The sequence below is a fragment of the Larus michahellis genome, chromosome 3, assembly GCF_964199755.1.
Source record: "Larus michahellis chromosome 3, bLarMic1.1, whole genome shotgun sequence".
Taxonomy (NCBI): Eukaryota; Metazoa; Chordata; class Aves; order Charadriiformes; family Laridae; genus Larus; species Larus michahellis.
Genome location: NC_133898.1, coordinates 105,268,757 through 105,280,933, shown reverse-complemented (window position 1 = coordinate 105,280,933; position 12,177 = coordinate 105,268,757). Strand labels below are relative to the sequence as shown.

Below are 12,177 nucleotides of genomic sequence, written 5' to 3'. Positions count from 1 at the left end.
TAAAAGTGTTAAAAATGAGTCATATTTCCTGTAGATAAACTCTGAAAACTTGAAATTGAAAGCTTTAATGCAAATTTATAATAAGTGCTAGAAAAAATTTAAATGCCGTATGTGTGAGCAAAAACTCTCTCAGCATTTAGGAAACCTTTTGAGATAAATGCTTTTCTAAGAAATAGCCAGGATGTTTTCATGAGCTGTAGAGACCAGACACATGCATACACCTGTGATATCATGGCACAATCTGTCATTTTAGTTTCCTTGAGAGGCTCTTTGCTGCCAATAACCAGTAACTGACAGGAGGAGCCCTGTGGCCTGAGCCCCCTGGGATAGCCCCCAGACTTTTGTGGACACTGGATGCCACATGTTTATAAGACACAAAGTTTACCTCTGTTTGTCCTTTGGTCCACATTCACTTCCAGGCACAAGCCTATTTTTCCATTAAGGAAGGAATAGCCTGAATATTACTGCAAAATAGAAAAATTGTAAAATTGCAGTAAGTCCCACCTCTCTGATGCTTTCCCAGTCTCACCTCTTCTATGTCATATACTCTGTCACTGGTTCGCCTGAGCAAAGTCTATCCTGACAACATCACTCCGCATAATATATTATTTTTGTTTCCCCCTGTGAATCAAGGTGGAGGAACCCAGTCACCAGCCCCTGTCCAAATGGTTCCTCTCGTACTGCTCTACGGTTGGATTGTTCATTAATGTACCAAAAGCTCAGGGCTTAACATTTTCTGAGTCTGTTCTCACTTGTTCTTATCTCCCATTTCTAGTAGCAAAGGTTCAGTTCTCTTTTAAGGAGGTACACTCCCTCCAGAACCTTTTTGTCGGTGTCAACTAAGCTATTGGTATTAATCACTACGGGTTATACCTCTCGGGAAGAAGCACCACATTTACTCATAAGCGAAGAGGACACCAGTTTGTAAGCAAACCTTTAAAAAATGAATATAAGACTTTTTATCCCAACAAATGTTCACAAAAATGTTCCTTTTATATCATCAGAAAAATGGAAGGTCAGAGACTTTTTAGCTAAAAGAAGTAAAAATACCTGTAGCTTTTCACCATCATTCCTGTAGAAAATGTAGATAAAACTAGAAAATTATTTATTTCCCTTAAAAAATTTCTGCTGCAAATATACCCATTTCACAAGCCATTTTTGCTGAATGGATCGTGTTGACAACATTGGTAATTTATTGATCTTATGCCGTGTGAAACTTTCATGCATCGTTAATGAGATGAATATACTAAATGACAAGTGCTGAAACACATTTTCTACCCTACCTGTCTTTGGAGAAGGGTGTGGAGAGGTCTGATGCAGCTGAAACTTAATCATAAACATCATGCATATGAATTGCAGCAAACGCCTTCCAGTTGAAGATGAGAGACGCTGACACTTTTGAAGAATGAGGGACTCTGTGAATTTACTTGAAATGCAACAGTTGTAAAATAGTTAAAAGCTTGAAATAAAACTGCAAAACTGTTTAAGCAAGCTTCTTATCAACTTTTTTTTTTTAATTTTTTTTTCTTTTCGATATCTGAACAGGGTTGTATCCTATGCTTGTTATCCATCATTTTGGAATGATCACCTGGAACCATCAGGTGAAAATCACTGTTATGTGTCAAGCGAAATCGGAAAAAACTATACAAATGGGCCATGTCCCAATGCTTTAGAAGAATCCAATCAGTTATACCGGTGTGCATCCCACTACAGGGTCTCCTCAAAAGTAAGTTCATGTTGTTCACCCATTGTCTTACCCATTTTTCTCCTTTGGGGCTTGAAAATCATCTGGCCTATGGACATGTGTTCACTGGAAGACTAGAGCTGTGAATTTCTGTTTATATTTGCCTTGTATTTTCAGAAAAGTTAAAATTCTTTATAGCTTCTCAGTTTTACACCATATCTTTAAAGCTGCCGCTTTGTGGCCCTATAGAAATTAAAGATAGAAAAGAAAGTATGCATTCATAACTTTGCACTAGTGTTCCTTAAACATGCTTCTGATTTTTTTTCATTTGGTAACCCAAATATTCTCTGGCAGAAATACAAGTACAATGGTACATTTATACCATATATATATATACACACTGATAAATTGGTATGAGTTATAATTTTATTTAATAGAATGTTTTATCTTTCGTTGCCCTCTCTGCTGCTGCTCTCACCTCCCCTTAGGAAACGGATATAATGAAAGAAATCATGGACAATGGACCAGTGCAAGGTATGGTAAGTTTGGAAGATGATATTATTGCTGAAATAATTTAAGTGTCCAGTGTCCTTGTATCAAAATATTAGAAAACACAAATTGCATTCCACAGTGAATAAAACAGACATATGCACTGTGGTTCATCCAGGGACATTTTCTGGGCAAGTAGTGCCCTCAAAGGCAGCTCTACCACGTCAGAGTCCATAATGAGTAAAATGACCTTGAGCTGGATTTGTTGAAAATTTGCGCAATATCTGTGTGCTGGAAATGTACTTTTTTTCCCACGACAGTTCTTTGCTCATTGATGAAATAGGAATTTGGGGCTGTGCAGGAGGAGTTAAATGTTAACAAAGCTCTGCTTTCCAGGGCTGGGATTGATTCCCCCACTGGCTGAGGTCAACCCACCAAGCCTGCTCTCCTCTGAAGGCAGCACTGCAGTTTATGGGCCCTCCAGCAAATCATTTAGTGCTGGAATAACCCCAGAATTTCCCTTTTGATTTTTTTCTGCTGAACCCTGCAACGAAGATCCCTGACCTCTTAGAGAAACAAAGAGACTTCAGTGGGGAGTGAGGGACTCCAAAAGAGTTGTTTGGCCTGAATACTATCTGATTGCAGTCATGGATGCTGCTGGCAGCACTTGGAAATGCAGGTTCCTGCTCATACCCCAGGGCAGTGTAACCGGAGAGGTTGAGGGATGTGGGGTTTGGGGTGATGGGGAAAGGTCATAGTGCAGGATGTTCCCCCCTCTTGGATGAATGGCTGGTGAAAAACCAATGCATTTTACTTCAGGGGACTTCTGCATTTCTACTGTCCCCAGCTATATAATGAATTATCATAACCTCCAATTTATTATTGAAATGGTCTTGATTATTAGATTTAATTCATTTCAGTGCATGATGGAGTTAAAATTACTTCTTAAAGCTCTTTATATGGGCAGTTGCAATTAATCTGAAGCTCAGATTTAACAAGATCAATATTATCAGTCTTTTTTGTTCTGACCAAGTTTGTTTGCTCAAGGAAATTATTCTTTCCTATGCTGCATTTGATCCAGAAGTGATCAGAGTAATTTCCACTTGTTTTAAGAAAATGAAAAAATTAGGATCCTCAAGATAAAATTTCAGTCCTCTCTCTAATATTGCTTTCATAATCCATGTATGCACAGTTTGCTGAATTAATCTGTCAGGACTAAATCTTTCACATAAAATAATCTATATTCAGCCATTTGTTAGGCTTTAACCACTAAATAATTCATGCAATTTTTTGAAATGTAAATGCTTTTTTCAGAGAAAATGTCTGTATCAGGTTAAGGTAATGCTGTATGTAGAAAAATCAAGATCTAAAGAAGAGTATATAACCGAGAGTGTATATCACTGAGTGAAATCACATTCCATTTATTCTTTTTGCTGTAATGAGATTTTTAAATGAGTCACAGTTATGACCCAATAATTTGTCACTGATTCTCTCTTCTATCTTCCCGTACTACAAATGCAATCAGGGCATAATTCTAATTTTAAAACTGTATCATACTTTATTTTTTTCAAAACATCCTGCAAATGATCTTCAGCTACTGACAGAGATTTTTTCATTACTCATTCACTTGTCATTCCTCAAAAACTTACAAAGTGCTTATGACCAGTCTTATCTAATGTACTAAGTAATGTTTAATAGCTGGAAAACATTCAAGATCCTTTCAAGATCATGATGTAGAAAGTCATCCTGTTTGATGATCAATGTGCTTGGATTTTTGAGCGTATTCAAAGTTAAGAAAAAAATTTTTTTTTAACAATTGTGAATCAGTAGTAATTGAAAACTTTCTGTTATACAGCTTTCATGTTTGAATGACAATTTCTCTCTGACATACATCATTGTTTTATATGGTACAGGACCTGAGTGATTAGCACTTTCAGATGCAAATGATGAAACACTAGTTTTTTAAAAGATCCATTTTCAAATAAGCATGGTGAAGTTTCATTGATGCTTTGAAAACTTTCAAACAGATAATCTAATATTGCCCATTCATATTTTTTTTTATTTTACAGACTTCAGGAAATACTCTGATAGTTATAGTGATGAAATAATAAAAATAATCCTTTCTGTCACATTAGTCAGAAGAAAAGCTAACATATTTATGGCAATACATCAAAGTTTTGACCCTACAAAACTTGTAATTTCAGCTGTCATAATCTTCGGGGGGAAAAAAGGGAGTATTTATTTTTCTAACACAAGAGAAAGATCTGGAGAAAGTACCAGGCTACATTAATGTACAGTGCTACACTACAGTTCCTTTTGTAGCAACCGGTTTTAGTTTTTTTGTACCTTCCTATGTCTTAGAGACACAAATTCCTACTTAGGACGTTTATGCAGAGGAATCCATAGTGGAATGAATGTTATAATTTGCTGCATTTATATGCATAAATCTGAGCTCAGCATAACTGAGGTAGCTCATGCATGAGCTACAGTCAACCTTATGAAAATTGCTACCCCTTCTGATTCATTAATAATTAATCCATTCATTTTGGAAAATGCAAAGTCTCTTCTATGTGGGAGGGAAAAAAGTTGGCTGGTAGACTGTGATCATTTCATCCTGTCCAAGTCACAGTCCATATAAGGACAAAGTCACTGAACAAATAAAAATATCTTAGTGCTTTATTTTGAATTATCATCCCTCTGTTGACCCTACACCTCACATACCCACCCCACTTAACTCCAAAGGCTGTACCGTTATTTAGCTCCTGATTGCAGGGCATGTACAGATAAATATACATATACATAAGTATATATACTGACATATACATACATACATATATACACACATACAAAATGTAGATATAATGTATAATCACAGAAAAATATTCTCTCACATAGACTCAAGTTATTCTGGAAACACACTTCAAAATTTTCTATTTCATTTCAGTGGAAATAATTTAGGTATGATGTTTCTTCACAGAGCCAAGAACATGTGTTTGATTTAGAGTTGCTGATAAAGAATAAATTGTTTTCTGAAAGTGAACATACAGACCTTGATTTCAAAGAACAATATGATTTATAAATGAAACTACATTCTCTTGTCTCAACCTGACAATAGATGAGATCTTCTAGCCTCAGACTTCCCGTGGGAGAAGTGAATTTTGCAGTCCTTGCCCTCACTCTTATTTCTTTGCCTCCCTTTGGACAAGGTATCAAAACAAGATCCAGGAAAGCCTCTACAGTAATTTTTTGAATGACTCATCCCCTTCACTTCTCCACTGACACCCTCACCTGGACTAAGGCCAGTGGGAGTCTTCTTCCCCCTTTCTGTTCCTTTTAAAGCTCCCCCCTTTCTGTACCTCTTTAAAGCTCTCCCTCCACAGGCTCCTCTGCTGCTCAGAAACCTCAACAGCTCATATTTTACACAGCAGAACAGGGGAACCTGCAGGAGTTAATCTCCTAGCTCTATGCACTGGTGACCCTCGGGGAAAAGGGAGGGGGGAAATCTTTGCAGAGAGCTCTAATGGAGTCCTGAGCTTGCAGCTAGAAACCAAGGATAAAGTTTGTGCTATTTTCTACTTGGTCTGCTGCTGTCAATACGTGTGAGCTCTGGTTCTGCAGGCAGCTCAGCAGAAGCCGTAACATTATTCATTAAAAACCTTTAAATTTTTTTCTGATTTAACTGATATAGCTCTCCCCCAGACTTGCCACCTAGGTAGCATCATGGCTGCTTATTCCCCATCTATTGCTATCGGCACACATGTTTTATGTGAGCGACCCCATTAGCAAAGTATATTTTTAGCCAGGTTTCCTTGGCAGATGGGCTCATTTGACCATGTTTTGAGCTGTTCTCTTTCATTCTCTAAAATTTGTGAATGTTTTCTGTTTTCCCCCAAGTATGATAGAGGCCAAGAAGTTGTAAAGATAGTTAATTTTCTTCAAGTTTATGAAAATATTCAGGTAGGAAAAAGAAATCTGAAAGTGTGCCAGACAGAAAAAAATGCAGCATGAGCTCACCTTGTTGGATACCACAGATCTATACTGGGCACATAGGTTATAAATACTCCAACCACATAAAAATGGCCAGTGAAACTTATACTCTATGGGATGCCCAAGGTTCAAGACTTTAGGAAACTGGATTTCACTAAATCTCTTGTTCCAACCTGTGTGGCATCTAAGACTGTTAAAATCATAAACTAAAAGTAAGTTGGAGTTAAGCTGCTGGTTCACTGGAATCTAAAGGTTATGTAGACCTGGGAAACATTTTCATTTCTCTGGCTCTGGTAGCCCACCATATAGCAAAACAAATGGTACTAAAGTGGCAGAACAAATATGGAAAATAAACACAAAACATTTTTCTTAAAAAAACAGTGAATGATATCCCTAGGAAATAATGAATAGACAGAAAATGCAAATTCTAATCTTCATTCTCTTGCATAAAATTTTCAGTTCATCAGCTCTTTGGCCTTACATTTTTGTGGACACAAAGGTGATTTTTTCCCACATTTTTAGCTAGAAGTCAGGATGAACATATATACAGATAATCTAGTTTTCCATAAGGACATTGCTGTGTACTTAATGAACTTTATCTGAGTTTCAGAAAAAGGCATACATATCATTGCACCATATTTCACAGGATATATATTGTCTGTTAAATAGTTTTCTTGAATATGCCGATGCTTTTAAGAACTAAGGATTTTATGCATGAACCTTGAGGAGATTTGTTTTACTAAATTGGACTTCACTGGAATTGAGAAAACTCATATAAGCGTACGCTGGCCAATATATCTTCTTACTGTATTGGAAGTCCATGATAGGGAGTTTCCATGGCAAGGAAACTGAATTAACTTGACAAGAGACCTTTGAGAGAACTTTGTTGGAATATTTCCCTTGGTTCACTTACAGAAGGGAACTTCTGGGCAATCAGTGAATTTAGTGTAATTACAAAGTACACTTATGCTGTCCAACAGACAACAAAAATCTCACTGGTAAAATACAAGGAGCAAACAAGAACAGATGCAATATTTGCTGCCTCTGCTGATTTTGCCTATTGTTTTTTAGCTATAATGAAAGTGTATGAAGATTTTTTCCTTTACAAAGAGGGAATCTATAGACACTCTCAGAAAGCAGGATCTAAATGGAAAACTCATTCAGTCAAACTCCTTGGGTGAGTAAAGCGTCTTCTTTTACCCTTTTCCTCTGCCAATCATGAAAGTAGTAAAATGCCAATGACCAGTTTGGAACCCAAAGGTTTGGATGAGAGGTGTCAGAGATGGAGCACTGTCAGCTCCCAACATAAGATTGCGGTTGTTTCATTTTCATGTTTTTGATAATTTTAGAGAGCATAGGAAGGAGGTATAGAACCATCACCTTTTAATCTACTCTAACATTTGCTCTAAAACTTCAAATATACTGGTTTATAGAATTAAATGTTTTGCTGAGTATTCACAAATCTTCCATGCACGCATCAAGTTGTGAACAAAACCGACACATTTTCCTGCAAACATGCCACCAAGCAGAGAGCAAATGGAAACATAAAATTGCCAGTGCCCTCCGAATTAACAAGCGCAGTTTACTGGCACAGCAGTCTGGGTTCTCTACACCCCAAACAGAAATCAATTGCTGCTGGGATGCCGCTCGTTTTATTTGAGATGCACAAGGAATACATACTCAGGACTGAAATTGCTGCAGAGGAGTATTTATAATACACTAGTGGATTTCCCCTCAAATCTAGACCAGCGCCACTATATTAAGATGATAAGTATCTAATAATGCATAGACTCGAATTACAGAACACACCACGGGGCTTTATTCTTTGACATGGAGGGAATATACAAGGACGAATTCATTAAATCATGGAGTGAGTAGCTACACAGAGAAATGACTGGAGAGTCTCAAACAAATATTTTGTAGGTGATCTAAAATATCAAATACATAATGATTCAGGCCTGTGCTAGGAAGATTACTGAGAGTATCTTCAACACGTAGTTCAAGAAAATAAAGTTGCGAAATAAAGTGCATTTTGCGTTTATGATCTTAGTGAAGATATCCTTGTAAAGGACATGGAAATGCCCAAGACTGGGGAAACTGCTGGCTGTGAATTACAAGAGCATGCCAGACAGCGGCACAGCAGCAAAGAGAAGCAGCAGGCTTATGCAAGATCATACACTGTTGCAAAAAGTATTGACCCAGACTAATAGAGGAAAAGCTCCTGAAGTATGCTAAAAGTGAATGTTATGAAGCAATGAAAGAAAGAAACTGGAATTTAATGTGGAAAAATGGAGGATTGAATTGGGAAAAGGTGTTTAGGAAGGACGGCTGGTATGTATCAATTTATGAGTATGTATTTAAGGTACATCTGAGGGCCATGAGAAATCAATAAAATTAGACAGTAAAATTTGCAATGCAATTTGAATACCCCAGTTCAGGGATGAGCTGCTGTGGGACTGTGGGTGTCCGTGTTGGGAGGGCTATGAAGCACGCTTGGTGTAAGCGTAGGGTGGTGACAGCCATTCCCTCAGACGTGCTACCCCAAATATATGCTGAATAACCTACTGAGGTGAGTGATTAAGGCAGAAGGGAAAGTTAGCAGCCCTTAGGTAAGGAGCCGTTCACGAGCAAAAAACTGAGGGCCTTAACTGAGCCCGGCAGCTCCCTGCAGAGGATTGTGTTGAATGGTCAGTGCAAACCACTACTAATAGGAGGAAAGCCAAGCGGTCTGATATACTGAAGAAGGACGTGAGAAGTGAAGGAAAAAGATTAAAACTGAAGGTGATGACATTTAAGAAACCTCTGTCTAGTTTGGAATTTAATATGTGGGAAATGAATTTACTTACTAACTTCCATTAAACATTGCTGAAGTATCCAATGGATCCAACGATATAAAGAATTACCCATCCTTTCATTGTCTGATGCATAAGTGTTCTGACCTCCGGGATTAAGCCATATAAAAATATTTGCAGAGGCGTTTAACTGTAAAAATTGAATTCAAGTTTGACAAGTTGGAGGCTGTTTAAGCCCAAGGATAGGTGTACTTGAGTTTCCAGCAATGATAAATCCAGTCATAAAATGCGACTCTGCACCATGAAAACACTCTTTTGTGTAGATTTTAATGTCTTCAGGATTAAGCTATGACTTTTCCGTATCATTCATTAGTTTGAATAATTTGAATGTAAAATATGTGGCCTGAGTGTAAGTTCTTTGCCACTCACATATAGCTTGGGTGGGACTTTTTTTTGAGCAAAGCATAATGCAAACTCCTTGACCTAAATAAAAAACCCATGAGAATCTCATTAAAGTTGGACTTCAAATAAAGATATTGATGATTATTTGCATTCTGCTTAGCTGAGGTTCCTGGAGAGAGAAAAAGGAGCTGACATGCCGACGCATAGGATAAAAAATGCAATTTTGTGTGGGCTGATGTTTATTGTAGCCTGATTTTTTATTTATAACCCATTCTGTAAAAGAGATTCAATATTTCTAAAAGGCAGACATAATAATGAATGACCATATTGAACTGATATTTGTAATCTCTCAGAAACATTTTTGAGAATGCCTCAAACTGCCCATGAATTGTACAACATAAAAGATGATGGATCGTAAAATGGAAATAAAATTTGGTGAAGCTTGCAAGATCTATTTGTAAAAAAATAGAAATACACATATAAACTGCCTAATTGGTCTTTGGATCATAAGGATTTGAAATGCGTTGACTGGCTTCCCTTCTTCTGCAACTTGAAGTTCCTAGTTATTTTCTGTCATTTGAAGGCTTCTTTTTTATAAAATCAGCTCTGATAGGACTATAAGTCTATCTCCAGTGAGATACTGTGTGACCTCAGGCTCAGGGGGAGAATGGGGAAAGACAGAACAGCATGGAAGCAGGAGAGGAAGATGTGGAACAGCCAGTCAGAGGGCATTGCGGGCGGCAGACCATTTGGGTTTGATCACAGTCTCTATGGGCAGTGAAACTGGGCTTTCAGTAACCTGAAGGCAGGGTGGGCTGACCCCACTGACATTTAGAGAGAGTAGGATCTCTCAAGCAGTTTCTGTGTCTGTATTCCAGAGACAGGTAAGCAGAAAAAGCGAGTAGTGGAGACTGGGATTCATAACAGCTAAGTTTTGATGTGTAAAAGTTAGATTCCTATGGCTCTACTAGGCAGCCATAGTTCCCTTCATCTTCCACGGCTATTCATCTGCTCTGTCCTCGGTATCTATCTTAAGGCGAGTTGGATTGCTTTGTTGGATCTTATTTCTCTTTGCTGACTGTAAAAGAGCCCGTGGGGTAACATCAGACTTGCACAGCTAGCATTAAGATATCTAGGTTAGACTAGAGGAATCCCACTTGTAATGGCATCAGAAAGTAGCTTACAACCAAACGGACTGTCTAACTGGTATAATATTTATAGTAAGGTAGTATCTTCAGAATGTCTTGCACATGTGTGTTTGTGTATATGTACACACACTCATACATGGATCTATGTGGATATACACATACAATTACAACTCTTAATGACACCAGAATGAAAAGAAGCTGAAGAGGCACAATGCAACTGCAAATGGTAAATGGAACTAAAGACGACAAATTGGTCAAAGTTTGGTAATTTTTACTTTTTCATCTGCACTCTGTTATGTTAATTAGACTAATGACTGAAAAATGACATGTGAAACTGTCATCTTTATCTCAAGATCTCTCAATAACAAAAGTAGACTGAATTCACATCGAAGATGAACTTGGTGGCAGACTTCTCTCTCAGATCTTTACATTTAAGATAGAGTTGTGGAACAAACCTGTCAAGTCTATTCTATAGCAGATTCTCTGTAAAATGGGTGCTTTTTTTTTTTTTTTTTAATCTTTTGCTTATATCCCTCTGAATTGCTTAGTTCCACCTAGGAAAAGACAACAGAAGAGAAATGTAGTGTCCATAGGGAAAGAAAACATGAGGCAGGTTTGTTGATGGTGTCAAGATGCCAAAGACTATTCAGTGTAGAGGAAGTACATTGGCTTAAATAGCTACAGTTCTAGTTCAAATATATCTCTTTTCAAAGTTTGGCATAATGAAGTAGTGTATCCATCATTAATGTTTACGGCCTGGTCAGACAAATCTTCTCTTAGCCTCTTTCCTCTGCATCATTTCAGTATCAGGTCCAAGCTACAATATATGATCCATACCTTCACTCAAAAATCTGTATCTGCTGATCCCCTGACACTAAAAAATTCAGAAAGGCCCCAAAAGCCCAAGTCTTTGGCTACAATCAGATCTATGGACTGTCACCTTAAGGCTTGGAGGGGACAAGAGTAATTTTATTAAAAGCCTTAGATACTGTTTTGTCAACAAGATAGATTTTCAGATGTTTGGAAGGTGTCCAGAATGACAAAGGACTTTCATAAGAGGACATTGAGAGATGTACATTAACAGAAAAAACATTTCCCCTCTATTTTTAACAGTGATTCACTGGAAGCTTTGACTTCAATAGTGCAGCAGATTAAATGGCATTGAAATATATGTGCCCTGAAAAAGCATTGGTTGAATGTTTCCTAACACAAAAAGCCACACTAATGGAGATAAAATTGACACGTGAGGCAAAACCTTGTGGTTTTGTGTTGAGAGGATAGAAAAACAGAGCAACATCACTCTAAGATTTAATACACAATTATATGATTCACCTGTGCAAAGTCCAAAGGCTTAAAAAAGATACCAGTGAATGCTGTTATTGACATCTCAGGTTTTGGCTTTGAAGACAGTGGTTTTCTCTTCATTTTCTGTGTCATTCCATGGGATTTTCCTCTTCGCTTGTCCTCACTCGAGGTTCGACTCAGAATAACAACAAAAAAGCAACATCTAAAAGTCATGACCCAAATTATTATCTTCCTGACTAAAAAAGCCTTGGATTGCTTTTCCATTTTCTTTCATGGGGGAAAAAAACTCTACTTTATTATTGTCAGACAATCAACATCAGATATCATAGGTTAAAAATTAAATGGCAACACCCAAAAATACTTTATAGCA

The 12,177-nt window shown here is 37.5% G+C and overlaps 1 protein-coding gene across 2 annotated transcripts in view; it reads left to right on the top strand.

The window, feature by feature from the left end:
• The window catches only part of TINAG (tubulointerstitial nephritis antigen), a 47,928-nt gene that overhangs the window by 23,905 nt on the left and 11,846 nt on the right, over positions 1-12,177 (top strand). For both annotated transcript variants that reach the window (XM_074578351.1, XM_074578352.1), the window contains exons 7-9: positions 1,546-1,726; positions 2,173-2,218; positions 7,232-7,337. In XM_074578351.1, coding sequence (XP_074434452.1) covers positions 1,546-1,726; positions 2,173-2,218; positions 7,232-7,337 — 333 coding nt within the window. The remainder of the gene's footprint in view (positions 1-1,545; positions 1,727-2,172; positions 2,219-7,231; positions 7,338-12,177) is intronic.